At 29.7% G+C, this 26,138-nt stretch overlaps 2 protein-coding genes across 2 annotated transcripts; one reads left to right on the plus strand and one right to left on the minus strand.

Moving 5' to 3' along the window:
- Positions 1 to 1,111: 1,111 nt before the first annotated feature.
- On the plus strand, positions 1,112 to 6,384 carry LOC112710629 (pyruvate dehydrogenase E1 component subunit beta-1, mitochondrial). Its single transcript, XM_025762938.3, has 15 exons — positions 1,112 to 1,331; positions 2,357 to 2,419; positions 2,489 to 2,542; positions 2,663 to 2,743; positions 2,858 to 2,884; positions 2,970 to 3,032; positions 3,326 to 3,412; positions 4,097 to 4,222; positions 4,376 to 4,509; positions 4,834 to 4,906; positions 4,992 to 5,057; positions 5,322 to 5,360; positions 5,458 to 5,582; positions 5,665 to 5,779; positions 6,021 to 6,384. The coding sequence occupies exons 2-15, from the start codon at positions 2,396 to 2,398 to the stop codon at positions 6,087 to 6,089; spliced, it is 1,083 nt and encodes a 360-aa protein (XP_025618723.1). The 5' UTR covers positions 1,112 to 1,331; positions 2,357 to 2,395; the 3' UTR covers positions 6,090 to 6,384.
- Positions 6,385 to 20,634: 14,250 nt separating this feature from the next.
- On the minus strand, positions 20,635 to 23,874 carry LOC112710630 (DNA-directed RNA polymerase II subunit 4). Its single transcript, XM_025762939.3, has 7 exons — positions 23,626 to 23,874; positions 23,230 to 23,301; positions 22,609 to 22,717; positions 22,105 to 22,182; positions 21,578 to 21,611; positions 21,409 to 21,477; positions 20,635 to 20,972 (listed from the first exon to the last, which is right to left on the minus strand). Exons 2-7 carry the CDS (start codon positions 23,276 to 23,278, stop codon positions 20,895 to 20,897), a joined length of 417 nt encoding a protein of 138 aa, XP_025618724.1. The 5' UTR covers positions 23,279 to 23,301; positions 23,626 to 23,874; the 3' UTR covers positions 20,635 to 20,894.
- Between the last annotated feature and the right edge of the window lie 2,264 nt (positions 23,875 to 26,138).

The following is a 26,138-nucleotide window of genomic DNA, read 5'->3' on the forward strand; positions in this document are numbered from 1 at the left end:
GGACAAAAACAATACTTTACTCTATTTTTTATTTTTATATATATTTTATATAAATAATTTATTTGATAATTATTTTTTTGTGAATACTCAGAATGGTTGCTTTTATAATATATAAACAAAATTAATCTTTTTTACACATTCTATAATTTCTATTTTAAAGGTATTAAAATAGACTTTAATTTTGATAGAGTGTGAAATATTTTACTCAGTTGTATAAATCATATTCGTTCTTTTAGATGATCATTCACACGATTAATATAGAAGGTAGTTATTTTTGTTGATGTGACATTACGGAATTGAATGCACGTGTAAAACTATTTTATTAAAATAACGTAAATATTAAATAATAAATATTTTAAGACACCAAAAAATCAATGTTTTTTATATTTTAATATTTAAATCAATACTAAAAAAAGGATAAATAGGTTTTTAACTTTTTGATCTGCATTTGAGTCCTGAAAGATTTGAAAATATATTTAAGTTCGTGACATTTTCAAAACTTAGACATGCTAATCTTTTATGTTGGCAAACCTAAAGAAAAATCAAATGTGACTCTCATTGTATTGACCTGATTGATACAGATGTATTTGTGAGAATTTTTAAAATTTGACAAATTAAACTCAAAAACCAATGTGTCCAAATTTTGAAGAGGTTAGAAACTTAAATGTTCATTAACAAAAAGTTAAAATCTATTTATCCTTTTCTCCAAATTTATTTTTTCACAAAAATATTTATAAACATTTCTAGATCAACTTAATCTCTTAGGTAGCATTTGTTTTGAAGTACTGAAACAGAGATTGAGAGACTGAGACTCAGTATTGTGTTTGTTAGTTTAGAGACTGGTACTAAAAGTTCTGTCTCTGTTTCTAAAATTTTTAAAAATAGGAACACAGAGGACTGAAATTTTTAGAGATGGGGACTGAAATTTTCTTAACCTTTGTGCAAATTAAATTAGAGTTTTATTATTGTTTCAATTTCTGTCTCCCATTTTACACCAAACAAAATACTGAAATTTATTTCAATCCCTGTCTCTTAATATTTGTCTGTCAGTCTCAGTCTTTCCGTTTCTGTCTCTCCACCAAAAGCTACCTTATAAACAAAAATACAAAAAATACAAAATTTGATTAGCGTATGTATATCTCCCGGTTTATGGGTAGGTAGGTTGGTGTTGGTCGCATACCTTTTATGAAGGGTTGGCAACTTTAACAGAAAACAAACCCAATCTCCGGTCTCCATTTTCTCTGAATCTCCATTCGTTGAAGCTGCTTTCTACCTTCCGTCGCTTCCATAACACGATCCGTTAACCCTTCTCTGTCTCTGCCTTTCACCACGTGAGTTATTTTCCCCAAATTCTATTTGTTTTTCCCCAATTCCTTTTGGTTTAATATATATTTCTGAAATTTCATAATTTTTCTCTGATTTAGTTGTTTCTGTTGCGGCTGTATAGTATAAATTGCGCTCCGATTTGCGTAGTGGAAAAGATTCAAAACTATAATGGATTTGGTTTCATGCTTTAAGTATCACCGATCAACTAGTATGTTAAATCTTTTACCTTCTAAAAATCCACTTGACGTATAAGTAACTAATAATTAGATATTGAAAATAGGAAGATTCAGTGATATTCAAGTATATATAAAACGGTTATGGAGGCTATCACTATTCTAGACTAGTAGAATGCATGTAAAATTTAATATTATTTGTTTTATACCATGATGACATGTTTAACAATTATAATTCTAAATTATTAAGACAAAATTAAGAAATGCATTGGAAAGTTCGTCACTTCTAAACTCCTTTTTTTGGGGATAACTTTCTCTTTTTAAGCTTTATTCTAAAATTACACCAATTAATGATTTGAATAGAGATTTTAAAAAATATTTTTGGTTGCAAATGTTAAAAAGCGGCTTGATTGGACCACTGAAAAATAGAAAAGCAGCTTTTGCTGTTAGTGTGAATAAAGAAGGTGGTTCAATAAAAGCAGGAGGGGATATGAATCACATAAAATTTGTAAAGGAAGTGTGTAAACGGAATAGCAGCTTTAGTTGGGGAAGGGTGAAATAGGTTTTTTATATGGAATAGAGGGTGTTTTATTAAATTATGTAGTTTGAAAAAATTTGACATAAATATGGACTATCATGAAATTTGCATAGACACTTTTAAAAAAGGTACTGATGAAATATATAATTCGCTAGATTAGCCAATGCCTACCATTTCTCTGTTTTTTTCCCCTTTGGATATGCTATATATGTGTGAAGATATGATTTCAGTATCTGGTTCTATGTGTGGCTTTTAGATTACTTTGTTATGTAATTTGTAAAGAATGTTGTTTGTTGATGATTATGGTTCTTGTGACTAGGTTTGCTTTGTTTGAGTTCAAGGTTTCAAGTAAAGCAAGATGTTGCGTGCTATAAGGCATAAGGTAGGTACCATTTCCTACTTTTGTCTGATACGGTGCTTGGAAGCATCTTACACACTTTTTGCTTTGCAGAGTATCTGCCCTGCCTTCGGTGCATTTAGAGCTTTCGCTTCTGCAGCTAAAGAGGTATGCTTTCTTCCTTTAGTTTATCTCACCTTTCATTTCACGCCTAACTTAATGCATGTTTTATGTTTTCGAAAGAAAATATGTTTCTAACATATTCTAATCTATGATATAACATAACAGATGACAGTGAGAGAGGCTCTGAACTCTGCTCTTGATGAGGAAATGTCTGCTGATCCTAAAGTGTTCTTGATGGGTGAAGAGGTAATTTAGGTGCCTGATTCATACTATCATATTTTTATTTTCGAAAATGAATTCTTGCTGGTCTCTTTACTATTTTCTGTTTCTTATGATAGTTTTGGGTGTATTTAACTGCAGGTCGGAGAATACCAGGGTGCATATAAGGTTAGTTATGGGTTTCTTGGTGGCTGTGCATTTGTGAATTTGTTTTGCTATCATCTGTTTAACTTCTACTTCTTCTTACGTGTAGATTTCTAAGGGGCTGCTGGACAAGTATGGCCCTGAGAGGGTTCTTGATACTCCAATTACTGAGGTTATTTTTTTAACAAACACTTCCTTACTCGTTGATATTTGTTCAGGCACTTATTCGCAAGATCTTAATTCTGTCATTCTGCACCTCCTCTCAAATGTTTACATGTATATAACTTATCTATCCTAAATAAGACTGACTGCAACAGAAAGGGAAAAGTTTAATGCCGACAAGAACAAATAAAACAGAATCCGAATTATCACATAAGGGATAAACCCTATCCATCATTGTCACTGCTTCTGTTTTATTTTACTATTTTAGTGAGGAGACTAATTTGTTTGCTAAATATATTGCAGGCTGGCTTTGCTGGGATTGGAGTCGGTGCTGCTTACTATGGTCTAAGGCCTGTTGTGGAGTTTATGACTTTTAACTTCTCCATGCAGGTTAGAGTTTAACTTGATTAAATCCTTGAACAAAGTGTGAAGTTAAGTGTGTTGTTTTACATTTTTATTAAAGCACCTATTTAATTAAAGTACTGTGATGTCTTTTGAAGTTGGCCAAATTCTTCTTGCCCGATGCTTTTTTTATTTTTTTTATTTTTGGGGATAAAAGAAGAATATACTTAAGACAATGAAAAGAATCAAATTCTTTGTGATTTGAATATCTGGGTCACATTATATGGACATTATTGAGTTCACATTTGAGTCTTGATTACATATATAAATTTTGCCTTTGTGATTGGAGGCAAACTGTTGACCTCTCTCTATATTGGAACAATGTATTCAAGTTACTGTTGGCTGTACTAATCATAAACAATATATTCAAGTTACTGTGTGGTGTTTGACTTGCAGTTTTAGTATCACTGAAACTCCATATGCATTAACCAGGCTTCATAGATGTTGGGACTCATTTTTTGAATTTTTTTGCTTCTTAATTCTGTCCTCTGTTTTAGCCACAGTTCTTAATTTCTCAGAACATATTATGTTAGAATGTGAAGTTTCTTTTCTCTGCATGACAGCAATGTTGAGAAAAAATGTTGCATCAACACATGTAATGAAAGATCACCTTACTAGCTTCTTCATTAGGTTCATAATTTAACCGCTTGCTGCATTTTAATTTGTCCATAGGCAATAGATCACATCATTAATTCTGCTGCAAAATCAAACTACATGTCTGCTGGGCAAATATCTGTACCTATCGTCTTCAGAGGACCCAATGGGGCTGCTGCTGGTGTTGGTGCTCAGCACTCTCAAGTATGGACCTCTAGGCTTTCTACCTTTATGTATAAACTTTCCTCAACTAGTTTTGTGTTTCCTGTTGAGTATGCTCTGGTTACAACCTGTTGAGCACAGATATCATGGTTTTTATTTTTTATTGTATATCCAACAACTTTACTTTTTATGCAGTGTTATGCAGCTTGGTATGCCTCGTGCCCTGGGTTGAAGGTATTGGCACCATATTCATCTGAAGATGCTCGTGGCTTACTTAAAGCCGCTATAAGGGACCCTGATCCTGTTGTTTTTCTTGAAAATGAGTTGTTGTAAGTTGTGCTCCTTGATTGATAATGCCTTTGTTCTTTTTCTTTCCCTCTCACCTTAGCTTATATTTTCCATTCCACAATATCTATTATTCTATTGTCTATGCAGCATTTTTTGTTGAATTATTAATTAAACCTTGATCTATATAAGTGTTCAAAATTATTCTACTATCTCTTTCCTCATTTATTAAGGGTTGCTTAGTAATTTTTCTTTACATTACACTTGATTTTAATTTTCTTAATAATTCCATTCAAATAAAGTGACGTATATAAAGGAATGGAGGGAGTATGTGAAACTGAAAATGAATTTGTGTATTTCCGCTTTAGATATGGTGAGTCATTCCCTGTTTCAGCCGAAGTTCTTGATTCCAGTTTTTGCCTTCCCATTGGAAAAGCAAAGGTAATATTATCTATAAACTATAATATATGAAATACCTGTCTATAAACTCTGAATCCTTGTTTTTCATTATGCATTTTATTAACAGATTGAGAGAGAAGGAAAAGATGTTACTATTACAGCCTATTCAAAAATGGTTGGCTATGCTCTTAAGGTATCTAGATATGTATTGTTTGCTTTTATATCCAATTTATTATTACTATTTGCTGAGGAATATGATAAGATAATTGGGTTCCTTGCACTAACAGGCATTGTAAATTTTGGAAGGCACTGGTCTGTTATGTGGTGTTATACAAACTTTTTAAGAACATTAGAATCTTTATTCTTTCCTTCATTTTTTATTTTTTGTAAAAGATTCAGAATCTTTTTCACACACAGAAGATTTTGGATATAAATAACTCTCTTGCTTGGTCCTTAGGCTGCGGAGATACTGGCGAAGGAAGGAGTCAGTGCTGAGGTAAGCTTTGCCATGGTTTGTGATTGAAAGTCTTCTCCCGATGAAACCTGTGTTTCTGTTATGATAAAAATACTGAGTCAAGGATTTGTCTGCATAGGTTATAAATTTGCGTTCAATTCGGCCACTTGATAGAACCACAATTAATGCTTCAGTCAGGAAAACCAACAGATTGGTGACAGTTGAAGAAGGTTTTCCTCAGCATGGTGTTGGCGCTGAAATTTGGTTAGCTCTTTGCATTGACCTTTTAACTGTTAAACTTGTTAATTGTTGGAAATAAACTAACCTTCTTGCATCTCTTGAGCAGCACATCTGTAGTTGAGGAGAGTTTTGGTTATCTCGATGCACCGGTTGAGAGAATTGCCGGGGCTGATGTTCCTATGCCTTATGCTGCCAATTTAGAGAGAATGGCTGTCCCACAGGTGATTCTTCTAAAGTTAAATTTTATTTTCAGTGAATTTGCCACCCTGATTTGGATGATTCATTCTCTTATGCATATTGATTCAATAAAGCAAATAAGTATTATATATTTCTAACCTAATAGTGTTGAGATGATTGGCTTGGTATGACACAAGTATGTCATGGAAATCAGTGTTAATTTACTGAAAGCTTTGGTACATGTGTATTGGTTAAATTTGGTTTGTTCTGTATGCCGATGTGTAGGTTGAAGATATTGTTCGCGCTGCAAAGAGAGCATGTCACAGATCTGTGCCCTTGGCTGCAACAGCTTGAGTTTATAAAGTACCAGATTATTTTATTTTGATCTCCCGGTTATGGTTAATTCTTCGGTAATCCTAGATATTACCAAAAACATTTTTTGCTCCATTTTTCACCATAAAACAGCAGAAAGAAATTGCAACCAGAGAATGCTGGTTTCAGTATGCGTAGTACTGCAGCCTAAATTTTCGGGAGTTACAGATGCTATATATTTTCTGTAAATTTCGTTTATAACAATGACACAAGGCGGAAAGTTTTCTGTGTCATTTTGTAATTGGCAATAACAGAAGAAATCAACTGCTCGAATTAATTTTCCTGAGTTCATTCTATATTTTCTGTAAAATTTGGGGAATGGCAAATTGGCAATGGCATGCTAACAGAACCACTGCAATTGGTTGTTTCCCTGCTTCCTTTACGATCGAAGCTAGTCTTTAGATATTTTATTGCTTACCCTTTAAAGTTGCAAGTTTTGATAATGTTCCTAATGCATCCTTATTCTTCATATGCTAAAATCTTTTAACTCAGAGCAGAGACTATTGATGGGAAATAATAGGCTAAAACTGATTATGAGAGAAAGGTATTAATACAGAGTTTTTATGAATTTAATTAAACATGATACATTTAGGAGCTCAATTTTACAAAAGAGAAGAAATGCATCCGAACTCTTAGTATGTGTTTGGATTAACGTTCGTAAACGGAGATTTGTATAGAATTGATTTTGTAAAATTGATTTTGTTCAGAAATGAGTTGGTATTAACGTGGTTTATGTTTGGTAATTTTTATTCAAAATAGATTATAGTAAACTAAATATTGTTTGGATTACATTATTCAAAATCATTTTTAGATTAAAAATTATAGAAAATAACATGAATTTAAATAATTATTTTATATTATCTTATAATTTTATTTTATATATTAAAATAAATTTTAATATTTTTTTAGTACTCTCATGTTTTTTAGTATTCTAATAGGATTAATAGAATCATAATACAAAGCAAACAAAATATTCTATACAACAAAAAAAAAAAATAACAATAATGGTAAAAAAATCTCAAGCAAAATATTCCATAATAGAAGTTTTATAAAAAATAATATATACAAGAGAACATTGAAAAAATATTATAAAAAAATAAACATATGAATAGTAAATGACACAATTGGTACATAGAAAATAAATTTTAGTCCAACATAGTCCCAGAACCTTTGGACCACTTAATGGTCCCATTAGAAAACATATTTTTAGAGTTTTTTTAACAATTGTTACATAGTCCTTGAACTAATTTTAATTACAAATTAACCCTATATATTTTATTTAATTATAAAAATTGTTTTTTATTTTATAAATTATTATTTTATCAATTATCTATTATATTTATTAATAATCAAATACAAAAACAACAACCAATTATATCCTCTATTGATCCTAAAAAAGCTTTTGGCAATTCCAATCGATTAAAATATTAAATTTGATCTCGTGACGTTCGTCCATGGCTTCCAAATCGTGTTTCCTTGAAATTCAATCAATTGGTTTATCAAAACAATCGATTGAATTGTAACTCAGTCGATTGAATTACAGTGTATCACAAAACAATCGATTGAAAGTTGTAAGGTAGAATGATTTTCACTTAAACCAATCGATTGTTTATGCTTTCTAATCGAATGAATGCCAAAAAACAATCGATTGTTTTTGTTACTCAATCGATTGAATTCACGAAAACAACATGAATTTGCCAAATACAATCGATTGGAAAGTGATGACATTGAAGTTTTAGCCAAATTCAATCGATTGGTAATGTAATCCAATCGATTGGAAGGTGATGAAGTTGAATTTTTTGGCAACTTCAATCGATTGGTAATGCTACCCAGTCGATTGAAATATGTCCTACGCCTATTTCAATCTTGTTATCTTTTTAGAAATTATCTTATTATTCATCTATCTTATCTTTAAAATTCTATCTTCAATTTTTGCTGTTTTATTTTGATGTAGATAAACCAATCTTATCTTTTCCTTAATATTAACATTATAAATTGGTGAATAATCCATCACTAATTATTCAATCCCACCATTGAAATCGTGTATCATTTTCTTTGATTATAAAAAATTTAATTGTTTTTCTTTGGAACATCCATCTATTTAATATCCACTATTTCTTCATCGTTAATCACCGTTGCAGTAATCAGCAAAGGTCCAATCAAGTTTTTCATTGTAGTGTTCAAAAAACAAACCATTGTTTTGATTACAAATCGAGGCCAGTGAATAGAATATCTAATTTTGCAATTATTTGTTTGGATACTTTATTCGTGAAATTGATTGTGTAAGGAAAAAATATTTTTTTATCTTTTATTAATTCACAAAATTAAGAAATACTAAAAAGTAAATAGATGTTTTTATTTTTTATTATTAATTAATTAGCTAGTAATCAGGGATGGACTTAGAGGGGGCAAGTAGTGGTCTGAACACCCCAAAATTTTAAGAAACTATACTTATCTATAACAATTTATATTAGGAATACAGAGGATTTGGTGTCGAATATTTTTTTCCTATTTTACTCTTATGTTTATAATCTAAAACAACATACTCAATCACGTACTCACGTTCTGTAAATTTTGCATTAACCCATAACAGAATGATGTAAGTGTAACTGCTCGTTAAGATATTCTTATTAGATGTAAATTATTATTACAAATATTTTTATTAAGATATGTTTTGAATGAATAAAAGTAGAATAGTTCAATAAGGATTAATTTTTAAAAAAAATAAATTTACACTAATAAATTTTCTCTTTAAATTATTAACGTACTTTTCTAATATACTCTAAGTACCTACACAATATATAATATCAATTAGCGTTCAAATTTAAGTTCCAATATTGTTATTAACGAGAGATGATAAAAAAAATTTACACACAATAAATTTTGTATCAATATATCATGATTCATTTTAAAATTAATATTTATTCATCTAAGTTATAGAGTGTCTTGAAAAATTATATTTAAATAATTTTTTATTTTTTAACTATTTTATATTTTTAGATTGAAAACTTTGTATTTTTTTATTCAAGTTTTATTTTTATATTTTATTTTAATTGTCTTATTCAAAACTATTAATATGAATTTTTATTTTGTAGGATAAATAAAAAGATGAGATTTTTTTAATAAATTAAATTATTAAAAAACTTACTTATTATAAAAGAAATTAAGTATATTTCTTGATTATAAGAATACATATAATTCATTTTTGAATGTAATCAAAATAAATATAAATTTATTCAATTTTTTAAAATTTACATTAATTATTAAAATTATAACATAATGAATGTACTCCTATACAAATTTATTCTTATTTTTGTGCTTTATTTTAATTTTGTTAAACAAAAAGTTTAAATATTATTTACTTTTAATTGGGTAGCATTACCAATCGATTGAAGTTGGCAAAAAATTCAACTTCATCACCTTCCAATCAATTGGATTACATTACCAATCGATTGAATTTGGCTAAAACTTCACTGTCATTACTTTCCAATCGATTATATTTGGTAAATTCATATTGTTTTCGTGAATTCAATCGATTGAGTAACAAAAACAATCAATTGTTTTTGGGGCATTCATTCGATTGGAAAGTATAAACAATCGATTGGTCTAAGTGAAAACCATTCTACCTTACAATTTTCAATCAATTATTTTGTGATATACTGTAATTCAATCGATTGAGTTACAATTCAATCGATTGTTTTGATAAACCAATCGATTGAATTTCAAGAAAACACGATTTGGAAGCCATGGACGAACGTCACGAGATAAATTTAATATTTTAATCGATTGGAATGGCCAAAAGCTTTATTAGGATCAATAGAGGATATAATTAGTTGTTGTTTTTGTATTTGATTATTAATAAATATAATAGATAATTGATAAAATAATAATTTATAAAATAAAAAACAATTTTTATAATTAAATAAAATATATGAGGTTAATTTGTAACTAAAATTAGTTCAGGGACTATGTAGCAATTGTTAAAAAAACTCTAAAAATATATTTTCTAATGGAACCATTAAGTAATCCAAAGATTCTAAGATCACTGAATCCTGAGCCAACTTTTAGTAAACGTGAGTTAAAAGTAGGGGTGTGCAAAAAAACTGGTTTCACTAAACTGAACTGAAACTGAACTGAAACTGTTTTAAATTAACCAGTTTTTTTAAATAAAAAACTGAACTGAAACCATAGTTTTTATGAAAAACCAGTTTATTAAAAACCAGTTTTTATGGTTCAGTTTAGTTTTAAACCAAATTAAAACTGGTTTTATTTAAACTCCAAAATTAATTTTACATACTCTTTCTTTCTCTTTCTCCCTTCACTCTCTCTCTCCCCTTTCTCTCTCTCTCTCTTTCTCTCTCTCTCTCTCCCCTTTCTCTCTCTCTCTTTCTCTCTCTCTCTCTCCCCTTTCTCTCTCTCTCTTTCTCTCCCTCTCTCTCCCTTCTCTCTCTCTCCTCTCCCTCTCTCTCCTTTCCCCTCTCCCTCTCCCTCTCCCTTCCTTCCTCTCTCTCTTCCTCTCTCTCATCTCCCTCCTCTTTTTCTCCCACTCCCCTCTCTCTCTCTCTCCCTTCCTTTTTCTCCCTCTCCCTTTTTTTCCTCTCTCTCTCTCTCTCCCTCTCTACCTCTCCTTCCCATTCCTTCTTCTCTCTCCTCCCCTCTCTCTTCCTCTCTCTCTCTCCCCTTTTTTTCTCTCTCTCCTCTCCCTCCTCTCTCTCTCCCTGTCCTCTTTCTTCCTCTCTCTCTTCTTCTCCTCTTTCTCCCCCTCCTCTCTCCCTTCTTTCTCTCTCTCTCTCTCTCTCTCCCTCTCTCTCTCTTCTGTTTCTTTCTTCTCTCCCTTCTCTATCTCTCTCTTTCTCTTTCTCTCTCTCCCCCTCCTATTTGTCTCCCTCTTTTTCTCTCTCTTCCTCTCCTTCTCTCTCTCTCCCCCTCTCTCTTTTCTCTCTCTCTCTCTCTCTCTCTCTCTTCTCTCCCTCCTCTCTCTCCCCTCCCCTTTTTTTCTCTCTCTCTCTTTCCCCTCCTCTTTCTCCCTCTCCCTCCAGTCCCCCTCTCTCTCCCCCTCCCCCTCTCCCTCCCCTTCCTTCTTCTCTCTCTTCCTCTTTCTCTCTCTCTCTCTCCCTTTTTTTCTCTCCCTCCTCTCTCTATCTCTCCGCATCCCCTCTTTCTTCCTCTCTCTCTCTCTCCTTCTCCTCTTTCTCTCCCTCATCTCTCTCTCTCTCTCTCTCTCTCTCTTTTCTATCGCTCTCTCTCTTTCCTTTTCTCCCCTCTCCCCTTCCCATCCCCCTTCTCTCTCTCTCCCTCCCTTCCCCTTCTCTCTCTCTTTTCCCTCTTTCCCCTTTTGTTTCTCTCCTCTCCACCCCCTCTCTCATCCTCTTTCTCTCTCTCATTTTTCTCTTTTTTCTTTCTCTTTCCTATTCTTCTCTCTCTCCTTCCCTTATTTCTCTCTCCTTTTCTCTCTTTCTCATTCCCTTCTTTCTCTATCCTTTTCTCTCTCTTTTTCTCCTTCCTCTCTCTTCTTATTCTCTTTCTCTCTTTTTTTTCTCTTTTTTCTTTCTCTCTCATATCCTTTTCTCACTTTATATCCCTCTTCTCTTTCTCTTCCTCTTTTCTCCAAAATAAGAGAGAGAAGGAGGAGAGAGAGAAGAAGAGAGAGAGGAGAAGGAGGAGGAGAGAGAGGAAGAGAGAGAAGAGAGGGGAAAAAGAGCGCAAGGAAAGAGAGAAAAAGGAAGAGAGAGAGAAAAATTGAGAGAGAGAAAAGAGAAAGAGAGAAATGGGAGAGAGGGATAGGGGAGAGAGAAAAATGAGAGGGAGAAAAGGAGAGCGAAAGAAAGGGGAGGGGAAGAAAGAGGGGCAGGGAAGAGAGAGGGGAAGAGAGAGAAAAGGAAAAGGTGGAGAGAGAGAGAGGAAGACAAAGAGAGGGAGGGGGAGAAAGAAGGGGAGCGAGAGAGAAGAGGAAGAGAGAGGAGGGAGAGAGAGAGAAGGAGAGAGAGAGAGAGAGAGAGAGAGAGAGAGAGAGCAAAGAAGAGAAAGAGAGGAAGAGGGGAAGGAGAGAGAAAGAGAGAGAGGAGGGAGAGAAGGAGAGAGGGAGAGAGGACGGAGAGAAAGAAAGAGAGAGGGGGGAGAGAGAGGGGGGAAGAGAGAGAGGGGGACAGGAAAGGAGAGAGAGAGGAAGAGGGATATGAGAGAGAGAGAATGAGAGAAAGGGATAGAGAGGGAGAAAAGGGAGAGAGAAAGAGAGAGGGAGAGAGAGAGGAAGACAAAGAAAGTGGAGGGAAGAAAGAGGGGAAGGGGAGAAAGAGGGAAAAGGAAAATAGAGAGGAGGAAGAGAGAGAAAGGAGGGAGAGAAAGGGAGAGAAGAAGATAGAGAAAGAAAGAGAGAAAGGAGAGAGAGGGAGAGGAGAAGAGAGAGAAAAAAGAGAGAAAGGAGAGAGAGGGGAGAAGGAGAGAGTGAGGGAAGAAGAGAGAGAGAGCAGAAAAGGAAAAGGAGAGAGAGAGAGAGAGAGAGAGAGAGAGAGAGAGGGAGGGAGAGAGAGAGGGAGGGAGGGAGAGAAAAAGAGAGAGGAGAGAGAGAGTGAGAGGGGAGAGAGAGAGTGGGGAGAGAGGGGAGAGAGAGAGGGAGAGTGTGAAAACTAGTTTTAGCCTATAAACCAGTTTAAACTGGTTTTTTTAGTTAAAACCAGTTTTATTTTTATGAACTGGTTTAAACTGGTGCACTGTATTATAAACTGATTTAGAACCAGTTTCATATGTGACAAAGCAGTTTGGTTCAGTTTTTAAACCATTTAAAATGGTTTAGTGCAGTTTCAGTTCAGTTTATAGAAAAACTGAACCATGCACATCCTAAGTTAAAAGGTAGAAATTACCTTTGCGGTTAGAAAATAAAAAAAAAGTTGACAAATATAAAAATAAAGCATTGAATAGACGCAAACCAAGCTTTTCTCTCCTCCAACACAAAACCAAACACACTATAAATTGTCTTTTAAAAGACAGTTTCCTTAAATTATTTAAAAAAATAAAAGTTTTACCAAATTAATTTTATATCTATTATGAATGATTTGAAATAAATTGAGACAAATTATTTAAACGAATAAATATAAATTCTTCTACTATTTTATCTATCTCATATAATCAGTTCAGTTGTACATCTTTCCGAAAATTTAATTCATAACAAAGGTTTCAAAACAATGCAAACCATCAAAGTGTGGTGCCACACTTGGTTTCTTAATAGCCTTGGTTTGTTCTTCCAATACTCTTGTTGACCTTGTTTCTTGATCAGATGCTGAAATTCCTTTTGTAAGTTTCTGCGTTTATAGAAATCTTGATGTTACTTTTTGGAATTATATGACATTTTATATGAACATAAATAAATAAATATCTTTTTCTTACCTTCGTATTATAGAAGAAGAATCCAACTCCTGCAGCTACAGCAGGAGAGATGCATAAATCTTTCGCATGGCCATTGGTGTAACGATGGATTGATAGAAAAGAATAAGAGCCTTGTGATGATATTAATATACATATATGTATGAGTCCAGAGAAAATATTAAGAAGATCAGATACTTTGTTAATGATGAAAATTTGGGAAGCAAACAATGGTTTATAAAGGGACGTAACGAGTAGAAAAAAGAGAAAGCATAGCGTTTTATCTTATCTTATTTTAATTTAATCCATGTGGTAATGAATTAAATTTTTTGGTGACTTGGTAAGGAATTAAATTTAGAAGTGCTAAAAGATTTGTTCTGTTTTAAAATTTGAGGGATGAAAATGACTTACGTCTACACTTTTAAGGACTATTTTGACTAATAAAATTTTTTTTATATGTCAACTGACACGTGACATGCCACGTGTTACTGACTTGCTACATGACGTGTCACGTCATCATGACACGTGGCACTTAACGTGACACATCATCATTCAATTGATGGAAGAACTATTTTGACTAATAAAAAACTTGTTTATATGTCAAGTGACACGTGGCATGTCACGTGTTACTGACCTGCCACGTGGCGTGTCACGTCATCATGCCATGTGGCACTTAACATAACACATCATCATTCAATTAACGGAATGACTAATTTGACTAACAGTTTATCTTTCAGGGACTAATTTGATTAAAAAAATCATTCGGGGGACGAAAATAAAGATCACGTGATCTTTCAGGGACGAATTTGAACATTAACCCTAATAATATACGTTATTTTTATCTTTTAAGTTTAAATTTTCTAAATTTAAAACTATTTTTTAAATCAACTTTTTTTTTAAATTAATGATGTGTCAAAATATAAACGAAATAAAGTAAAAACTTTTATCTTTCTTAAAATATATCTAAAATTTTTTTAAATAATTATTAGTTTTATAAATTAATTCTGTATTTCAGATTTTAATTATGATTTTTAAAAAGACTTCAGTTAAAATTTAAAATGCTATATATTTAATCAAAATATTCATAGATAATATTTTTTATTTGATAGTGATAAAAATATTTTATTCTTATATTCTTAAATATAATTTAATGATCGTATAAATTTTTTTTGTTGTTGTTTTAAAGATAAAATTAATTTTAGTCCAACAAAATCAAAGTCAAAATTAAGTTAAAATAAAAAAATTAATTTGTATCAAATCTAATCAAAAGCAACTAATTTATCTATATCCATTTAATTTTTCTTTAATTTTATCTACCGCTATTTTAAAGTGAATCTGAAATCTCTTTTTAAACAGTAAACATAAATTAAGGATCAATCCTGACTTTTGATTCATTAGAAATTTGAATTAAGTTAATAAATCCAACTAATTTTAAATAATAAAAATAATTATTATCAAATTATAGAATTAATAAACCGATCATAAAAATAAAATTAATTTAAAAATAATTATTTTTTATATAAAAACTGACTTTTTATTTAAAAATCAATCTTGTGTTTAAAAATAGTTTTTTCCTTTAAACACATACATCTCATATATATATATATATATATATATATATATATATATATATATATATATATATATTTTGCTGAATTCACATAAACTACTAGTGAAAGATATATATATATATATATATATATATATATATATATATATATATATATATATATATATATATATATATATATATATATATTGCTGAATTCACATAAACTACTAGTGAAAGATACTACATAATTTTTATATAGCCTACTACCACAGAATATAATATGTGCTTGATTTGATTTGAATAACTCTTCTTCTTAAAAGAAGTAAATACCAATTCGGTATTTAAAAGATTTTATCGTTAACAGGGACGGAGTTACATACATTGAAAGGGGGTAATGACCTCTCCTAATTTTAATTTTTTACATATAAATTATATGTAAATTTTAGTTTAGTTTCCTCTTAAAATTTTATTTTAGTCTTATTTTCTTATGTAAATATTTTTGATTCCCTCTAATATTTCATCTAACTCCACCCCTGATCGTTGATAAGATGATATTTAATTTTTGTTATTAACAAAGTAATTTTCAAAAAATTTTAAAATATGACAAAATGACCTACCATAAATTAAGTTATTTAGAGTAAAAATTTAGAGAATGACTTGTCCGTTAACAATAACCATAATTACAAAATTTATTCACTTTTAATTTTTATAATTAGTTTTATTTTCCGTGTCTTGTACAGGAATTTAAATTATAATCCTAAATAAATATTCTTTAGTATGAATATAAATTAATTTAATTTAAAATAATTAATACTTATATAATAATATTTGATATGTAATTTATTGAGAATTAATTTATTATTTAAAATTATTTCCATAAAATTTGTAGCATGTAAAATAGTATTTTTATTATTTAAAAAATGATCCATAATTTTTTAATTATATAATTAACTTAGTTAATAACTTTTATTATTGCTTTATTTTCTACCAAAAAAAATTAGTTTATACTATTTAAATATTTTTTAATACTAATATAATTAAAAAAATAGCATATTATATTTATTGTCTTATATAATGATTTAAGTTGTTTATTTGGTATGCAAAATAATATTAATGACATCTTAATATATCTATACGAAAAGAAAAAAAATTATACAATATATTATATGTTATAAAGATTAGATGATTTATACATAAATTAATTATATGGTTATTACAAAAGTATCAAATAATTATTTATCATATATAATAATCTTAGATATATATAATATCATGAATGTAGTAATATAATTTATTTTAATAATGTGAATAATTATTTGTTATTGTTATTGTTATTTTTATTTTTTATTATATTAATAAATAATATTTTAAACTAAAAGAGAGAAAAAATAATTACAATTTTTTTAACTTAAATTAATTTTTTTTGGTAAGTATATCCAAAATTTTATATATATTAAATGGTTATAATATTTAATAGTATAGTATTTATTATAGTAATGACTTAAAAGTTAAAATACTAATTTAATTTATCATTTTTTCTTTTTTAAGATTTTTTTCGTTTTTTGATTACGCACCATTGGATGAATACTTTCAGTGTAGTGTTTTTAAGAAATCCCTACGACCCCACCTTTTATTACGCTGTCCTATTTTTTAACATCTTTGTATTTTATTTTTTAATAATTAATAAAATATAACCTACTATTTTTGAAAAAAAGAATACTAATTTAAAATATACTTAAGTAGATCCAAGCAAGTAAGATTAGTTTAAATTTAAACTTAATGTGAGAGTCTCAAATCGATCAGGATTCATTTTTTAAAGTTTAATCTGGATAAAGTTCAGTCACCACAAAAAATTTGGACAAAGTCCATGCGTTCCCACTTAAATTGGCTCTAGATCTCCGTTGCCTGTTATAAGCAGGGTAATGGGTACTTATAAGAGTGCGACAGATACTCCTTTTTATGTTCCTCGTTCTTATTTAAAAAAATATCTCTCCTCTCCTTTCCATCTTCCTCTCGAGTTATCTTTAGATATTCCTTTAGAGAAGGTAGATACCTGCAAATATTTATATATTCTTTTAATTTTTGTAAGTAAAAAAAACTTAACCAATTAAAACATAATATAATCATCATGAAATAATCAATTCAACACAATTCATAATATGTTCATTATGAAAAATAATATTTAAAAAAAAATAAAAACATATTTTAACATAATAACGTAACATAATTTGTTAGGATGAGACTGGACGTACGTGTGTGTTTGGATTATAGTTTGCAAGGAGTTTGCATAAAATTTATTTTGTAAAATTGATTTTGATGAAAAGTAAGTTTGGGTTAACTTGATTTATATTTGGCAATCTTTATATCAAAATTAATTATAGTAAAATAAATATTGTTTAGAATATACTACTCAAAATTATTTTTAGATAAAAAATTACTAAAAGAGACATCAATTTAGATAACTTTTTTATATACATGCAAAATCAGAACACTAACAAAAAAATATAAAAAAATATTTATTATATAAATAAAATAAATACAATAAAAAATAAAAATATGAAAGAGAGTACTATAAATTTTATAATGTCAAACACAAAAAAATTTTATAATTTTTAGGTATGGTTAGTACTCTTTAATTTAGTATTATTTTGAATTATAAATTTTCATTATTCATGACTCTATTGTTATTTATAATTAATTTTTTATTTATTTTGTCCTTTTTTATATAGGACCATAATTTATATTATACAAAATCTTGATAACAAACGGAGTATATAATAATTATAATTATAAATTTTACAAAGTAAGAATTAAAAATAAAAAAAATTAATACAAAACAAAAATAGAGTATATCAAATAATAAAAAAAATTATACAAATAAAAAATAATAAAAATTTCATAAAATCAACAACATTTATCATATGAACAAAAAAAATACAATAAAAAGTGAATAAAATTCATATAAATAAAATTAAATAAAAAATAAAAAAATTTCATACACAACATAAATACAATTCAGTAAAGAATAAAAAAAATTTATATGAACAAAAAATAATAAAAATATCATAAAAATTAATAAAATATCTGAAAAATCAGAACCTATAAAAAAAAGTCAACAATATTTGTCATATGAATAAAAGAAATACAATAAAATAAATAAAAAATCATATGAATAAAGTCAATAAAAAAAATTCATAAAAAAATATATAAAAAAATAATATAGTAAATGATAAAAAACTCATAAAAACATAACATGAGAAATCAGAACACTACACAAATAATATAAAAATATTTATTATATAAATAAAAATATAATAAAAAAACATAAAAATTAAAATATAAAAATGAAAACTAAAAATAATAAAAAAATTAAAATATTCAATTTGTTAGTGATTGAAACAAACTTGAACGATTTTGATGAAAAAAAGTTGGAACGAAAAAACTATGAAGAAGTAGAAATAACTACAAAGAAAAAGTAGGAATAACTACAAAAAACTACTGTAAAAGTAATAGTTATTGGTATCTTTTTTATTGAAGAAAAAGAAGAGTAGGGTTAGTAAAAAAAAAAAAAATTTTTACCAAATTTTACAAGGATAATCAACATCCATGAATGTAAAACAAAGAAGCTACAAATTTTAGTTTCTCTTAAACGTGCGTTCAGAGGCAGAATCATTTCTGCGTTTAGAAAGATAAAAATTGCTAAACATAAAAGTGAAACATAATCTTTTTTGTTCTTTTTAATATTGTTACTTTTTAGATATTAAAAGTTATTAATATTTAGGTTGGACTGAACTTTTATTTATACTAGACTAAATATTAATAAATTTAAAAAAAAATTAAACCATACTTAATAAGTTATTACTATTTAAATCATATTGTGATTATAAATGTGAACATAATTTGATTGTATTACGAAATTTAATTATAATTATGACTATTAGTCATTTTGTAACACTAAAATATACTTAAATTATTTTATTGATGACAAAAATGTCTCTAAATTTTGGTATCAACAAAAATATCTTTAAATTATTTAAAGAGGTAATGATCAAATCAGTTCCCGAAAGATTCAAATGCTGACATTTTGGTATTTCACTATTGTTATAGATAAAATGGTCCTTAAAAGATTTTAAAATTTGACAAGCGTACCCACGAGTTCACCGAAGCACATTTCCGGCAAATACAGTACTGACATGGCCACTGCGTTTTCATGACATGGCAAATACCCTCCCCCACCCTAATTCTTCTCCTTCTCCTTCCCCTTCCTAACGCACTCCCCCCTTCCCCTTCCTGAATGCATTCTCCCCCTCCCCAACCCTAATCCTTCCCTCCCCCTCTCTAACCCTAATCCCCTATCTCCAACGCACTTTCCCCCTCCTCAGTCCAAAATCTCCCTTTCTAGATCCTAATCCCCTTCTCTTGCCTCTTTGAATTCTAATTCCTTTTTCACCACAGTGTCTCCTCTGTCTGGGTTCCATCTTGGCTCCATCGTGTCGTGTTCCCTCTGTGTCTAGTGTTCTTCTTCTATTCTTGCTTTGGTGGTGTCTGTATTAAGTTTTATTTTATTTTATTTTGGTTATTGTATATAAATTTGTTTGTTTTCTATGAGTTTTATTGTGATTAATCTTTTTGAATAATAATTTAACCTAAAAATTTGGGACAATTCATGATTTGGGACAACTCTGTTGATGTTGAGATTGTTGTTGCTTTGAATGGTGGTGTTGAGGGAGGGAGAAGAAAGTGTGCGTTGGAGAAGGGGGAGTAGTGGAGGTTGTTGTTGCTGTTGATGTTAAAGTTGTTGTTGCTGTGAATGGTGGTGTTGAGGGAGGAAGGAAAAGTATACATTGGGGAGGGGTTTGTGATGCGGCGGGGACTGCGATTGAGGAGAAGTGTGCGTTGGGGATGGGAGCTGTGACAGGGAGGGAGAGGGAAGGGGAGGGAGTGTACGTTGAAGAGGGAACTTTGGAGGTGGTTTGCCAAGTCACCAAAATACAGTGGCCACATCAGTACTGTGCTTGCCGAAAATGTTCTCCAATGAACTCGTGGATATGCTTGTCAAATTTCCTTGTCAAATTTTAAAATCTTTTAAAGACTATTTTGTCAATAACAATAATGAGGTACCAAAATATCAGTGTTTGAATCTTTCGAGTACTGATTTGGTAATTACCTCTTATTTAAAAATATGAAAAAAATACACATTCGCGAATCAAAACGTTTTTACATTAACAAAAAAAGTGACGTGACAAACTAAACATTCTACACAAGTACTATTAACAGAATAGGTCTTTTTATCATGACAGTATTTTAACGTATTTTTAAATTATTTGAATATATTTTTATCGATAATGGGACATTTTTGTACGAGTGCCAAAATAATTGGATGCATTTTTTGTATACCCTTTTGTTTATTCGATACAGCCAATTAGTTTCTGGTGTTTCATGAAGCATAAGAGTTGAAAATAAAGGATCATCTCGATAGCAACTGTAAAGAAATTAAGCTTTGAAATGAGGTATGCAGAAATTAAAAGTATGTGAGACAAATCTGTAAATATTAAGGGTCAACTTTAGTAACGTGACATCGAAACGAAGTTCTATAAGACGAGAATCAGGAACGAATTACACAAAGTAGGGCAATCTATATATATTATAAAAGGGTCATTCAATCACTCCACTTACCATAGGATTAGGATCCACGGTAAAAACAAAATAGCTATAGCCTATAATTACTAGTGATGAGTTTCATAATGTAAATTACAAAAAGTTTGCTCGACATAGGTCAAGTGATACCATATGCAGTAACAGCAAAACTACGCCATGATCAACATTGTGCATTGACAAGGGGGTAACTGAGATCTATTGCCAATTGGAACAGATTTTCATTCAAATTTCTTAATCAACGATAGGTCATTTAACATTTTCTCAATGGCTTCATCATCCTGCGCCCTTCCTCTAGTCTGCAACATTAACGTAACAATTGCTTTTAGGTTGATGAAACATGCTTAGCATCTTCATGAAACCTAATTAAGCAAGCCTATAATTTTTCAATCAACTATTTGGCCTATTTTTATCTTCAACAAATGCATAAAACCTTATATCAACAAACATTTGAGAGGAGAAAAATCAATAACCACTGATTATTAATTCTGCATAATAGGAAATAGATGTAAGCCATGTCCAATGGGAAAAATATTTGACGCTTGTAATTCCATAGCAACTAAAGACGGAACAATTTATCTGATGGACCGTGTTTAGAGGGGCGACGATGAAAGGAGGAAGAGAAAAGGAAGGATATTTCCGATTACCCAAAGGAGTTTCTGGGCAAATGACTACTACCTTTATAGAAGAGGATATATTTATAATATGATTATAGATGGAACAAATGACTACTACCTTTATAGATGGAACCATAGCAATAGCTTCCTCCACAGTTTCTGGGCAGAGATTACCAAGGACACACAGCTGCAACAAATTCAAGTAAACACAGATTTCATATATCGTGATGTGCAAAATGTGAAACTTGGTTCCTAAACAGACTTCATAAAGGGAACAGAGATATTACCTCAAATTCAGCCAATTGATATCGTGCAAGAATTCTGTACATTAGTTAAGATCACAAATTCACAATTTTAATGCAAAGCGTCACAATTCCACAATCCACACACACACACACACACACACACCAAACACGTCACAAATTCACAATCCTCATGCAATGCTTTTAAAGTTTCAAGCTTCTTAGTTCTCAACTCCATAAAGTGGATTATACACTAAACTTTTCTGTAAGGTGTACTAACTAAAATACAATAGACCTTAATTTATCAAACAATGAACACAATTCCTCTTACAAAAATTATAATAAAATAATTTTTGTTTTTAGAAAGACTAAAGCTGAGAAGAAATAAAATGATACTACTCTAAGGAAAATTCAAAAAATCAAGAAAGATAATAGAAAAGTTCAGTCAGTATATGAAACAAAATTAGGTCAATCATCATTAACAAACACAAGATGAACAACATAATGTGATTGAATGTATATATTAAGGAAGAAACAGCACGCAGGCTTTTCAACTCAGTTTTGAAGGATACTCTCGGACTTGTCTAACAGCATCAGGATTTTTGTAGCGGCTAAAGCGCTTCACATACTGCAATGATTTTTCAAATACCCTGAAAATGTCAAAAAAGAAAATTAATACCATATGATGACAAATATCTTAAACAACTTTGTTCCTTTTCTATTTCAATTTTGTCAAGTCTATACTGGCAAGATATCAATTTTGTACAGGGAAATTATTAAAAAAGTGTAAAAATAAAGTGCTTTGTAATGGTATGGAGCAATTAAGTGCTCTTATTCCAATAGTTAAATTGGTGATTAATAAAAATCATAGGCCATCTGCTATTTTGTTTTCGCAACCAATCATGAGGTAGTGTTGTTTTTCTTTACAAATAAAAACTTGAGCATCTAACATCCAGTCTATTCATAATGGAATTCCAACAGTAAATGCCATGACAGTTCCAAGACCCTAAAAAGGAACTACATAACCGATATTTATGCTGAACCCACCCATCAGAAAGATAAAGGATTTCACTCACTGAGAAACTTGATTCATGGGATCATCAGAAGTCTGTTGAAGCTGCTCATACTTATGCTCAAGAATCAACGAAACTTCACAATTCATCAAACACTTCGCCTTCAAAAAATCTGGAGGGAAAAAAACCTACTTTATCAGAATGAAATTTATGCTATGATACCATATATACCAACCAAAAATGTTCAGGCAATAACACATAAAAGCATTAGAAGAACCAATCAAATTTCCGCAAGTAGCTATCACCATTAACAATTTGTTAAAATAACTAATAACTATCTCATCCTCTTTTGATGACTGTATTATTTTCATCTTTATTGCTTTGACTTGTTCCAAGTCTTTGGTCAACCTTTCCTACAGTGTATAAGCCTGCACGTACTCTTTCCCATCTTTGAAACCTATAGATCATGCATCACATGTTCTAACTCCTGTCTTGGTTACCACTTACTATCCTTTTTTGTATCTTGTTGAGTAATTCATAATTTCCTATTTACAGCATTTTCACACAAGAATCACACAGCATTCTTCTAATCTTAACCTTATCTTACTTGTCTCCTCTAGCTCAAGTTCAAATCAAATCTCATTAAAAAATATATAATAAGAAAATAAGAAAGGACACGATTACCATCTCCAATTTTCAGTTCGGCAGCATTTTCTTCCTCTTCCCCAGACATGTTTCAGGCAAAAAACTGATTCCCTGCTCAAGTGAGAATACAAACAAGTTTAAGCAATTAAATCATAGAGTATGCAATCAGTTCCAAAAATTCAACAAATAAATAAACAAACGCAATGCCGTGTTCAAAACCCACCACGCCATAACCAGTACAACAATAATAACTTCTTAAACTTAAACCTAATACAAAGTGCAGGTGATTAAAAACTTCTAATCTATGGTATTCCAGAGATGGATATGCAACATATTGGCGTTAAATTGAAAAAACGGTGATTGAATTGTAAACAAATGGCTTTAAATATTGGAGTCGAAGTAGAAAAAGATAGGGGATCGAAGGAGGAAGCGAACCCTGAAGGAGCAAGTTGAGAGAGCGCAAGAGGATGCCCTAGCGGCACGAGAGAGAACACACCGGCGCCGGGGAGGTCAGAGCGGCGGCGAAAGAAGGGTGTTGGCGGCGAAACTGGGGAGAGGCCTCGGTGTGTGTGTGAGAGAGAGAGAGAGAGAGAGAGAGAGAGAGAGGATCTAATAAGGATTAAGAACGTCGGTGTTCTTGAAGCAATTTTCTTTCTCAATTTTATTTGAGAGGTCAGATATCGTGCTAATTTAGATTGACTTTTTTAATAGAAAAGGTATTTTTTAATAAAATATTTATATTTAATTTAAAATTTATTTGAGATATTTTAAAAAAATATTTTTATTAAAAATCAATTTAAAATAATCTATTATCTTATCATCGATAAAATTTTTTGATATCGATTTAATATTTATCTCTTTATTTAATTATTTTTTATTAATTTTACTTAATTTTATTTAATTTTTTAAAATAATAAATTGATCCAATTTGAATAAAATGACCTCATATTTAATTTTAATATTTATATTAAAATTTAACATTTTATTAGTTTAAATCAAATACTGTTTTAGAATTTTAAATATAAAATAATGTTAACTAATTAAATATTAAAAAAATTATTAATTTTAAATTTTAATCAAATTATATTAAATTATTTTTATTAAAATATTTTCTAATAATCGTTAAAATCTAATTACTAAAAACTAATATAAATGGATAATAACAAATGTTTAAAAAAACATAACAAAATACTACACATGAGTGTTTCTCACAAAAAAAAAAAGATATTTAATGTATGTTTTATTGATTTTAGAAAATAAATATTTGTTTTGATTTTTTTTACTTAAATTGAGAAAGCAATTGATCCCTCGTATTATTAAAAACTATAGATTCGACTATCCAAAATTTTTTTGTAAAAACTACTTCTCTTTATTGTTAATTATTTTTTATTTGTATTCTAACTTATTTTTTAAGAAAAGTTTATTTGTTTTATTTTATTTCATAAAATAACAATTTGTATATAAAAAAATTATTAATATTTTTTAAATTACTTATAAAATTAAAAAAGTTCTTCCTGCATTAGAAAAGTAAAATATATTAACCGAAATTCTTAATTTTTTTGTTTAAGGAAGAGAGCATCAACTCGCTCTATTTGCTGTGTCAGAAAATTAAATTAATCTTCCATTTTAAAACGCATTTTTCATTAAAAATATTCTCAAACACATTTTTAACAAAAATAATAACTTCTCTATGTTCAGCCAAAGAGTAGGTAGTATGCGACTTACTTTTCTTTCAAGCCTTTTAAACACTTTTTGAGAGAGGGGTGAGATGTCCAAACTACTTAGGGTGTGTTTGGATTTACGTTGGAGAAGAGAAAAGCTCGTTTGAGCTCTTTGAACGCTTCATCTTCATGTTTGGCAATGGTTTTATTCTGTAAATGTAGAAGTGATTTTTGTCTTCAACCCACGTTTACCAAAAGCTAAAAATTCTAGCTTTTCCGTTCAGCTTTTCACGTTGGATTAAACTTTATGTTCTATGTATCAATTATACCCTTTATTATTCATATATTTATTATTTTCTTTTTTATAATATATCTTTTTAATACTTTCTTATGCATATTATTTTTTATAAAACTTCTGTTTTTTTATATGAGTTCTTTTACTGTTATTGTTATTTCTTTTTTGTATAGAATATTTTTTTACTTTGTATTATGATTCTATTAATTCTATTAGAGTACTAAAGAATACTGATAATACTAAAAAAATATTAAAATTTATTTAAATATTTAAAATAAAATTATAAGATAACATAAAATAATTATTTAAACTCATGTCTTTTTTTGTAATTTTCTATCTAAAAGTGATTTTGAATAATGTAATCCAAACAATATTTAGTTTACTATAATCCATTTTGAATAAAAATTACCAAACATAAACCACGTTAATACTAACTCACTTTTGATGAAAATCACTTTTACAAAATCAATTTTATACAAACCTCCGTTTGCAAACGGTAATCCAAACACACACTTAGAACTAGAAAAGCCTATTACCTTTAACCTTTTTCAAACTCTGACAGCGAAGTAACGTTAAGATAATAATTAGAATGGAACCTAGCCAGATTTTTCACATAACCATTAAGAAAAACTAAACATCAGGAGTTTGTAGCCATGACATGATCTAAACACTTAGAGATGTAGTTATTTCTTGGAATATGTTTAAACCATGTGAACTGAAAGCTCATAACACCAGAGTATAAAAAATTGTACTTCCACATCATCTCTTCAAATTTATCTGTTTTTTGGTGTAAGAAATTATCTTCTTTTATTTCTGGTGAGAGTAGAACTTACCAATAGCCATCCAAAAATTAAGGTAAATATTGAAAAAATTAGGTAAGAATTTTCAAGCCTTTTCTCTTTTACTAGGAATCAGGCTAGCATAAACCATCACACAAACCCAACAAAAATTACCATGTGAAAACTCAACACAAATAACTTGATAATAAGTAT

The sequence above is a fragment of the Arachis hypogaea genome, chromosome 9 (genome assembly GCF_003086295.3).
Source record: "Arachis hypogaea cultivar Tifrunner chromosome 9, arahy.Tifrunner.gnm2.J5K5, whole genome shotgun sequence".
Lineage (NCBI taxonomy): Eukaryota > Viridiplantae > Streptophyta > Magnoliopsida > Fabales > Fabaceae > Arachis > Arachis hypogaea.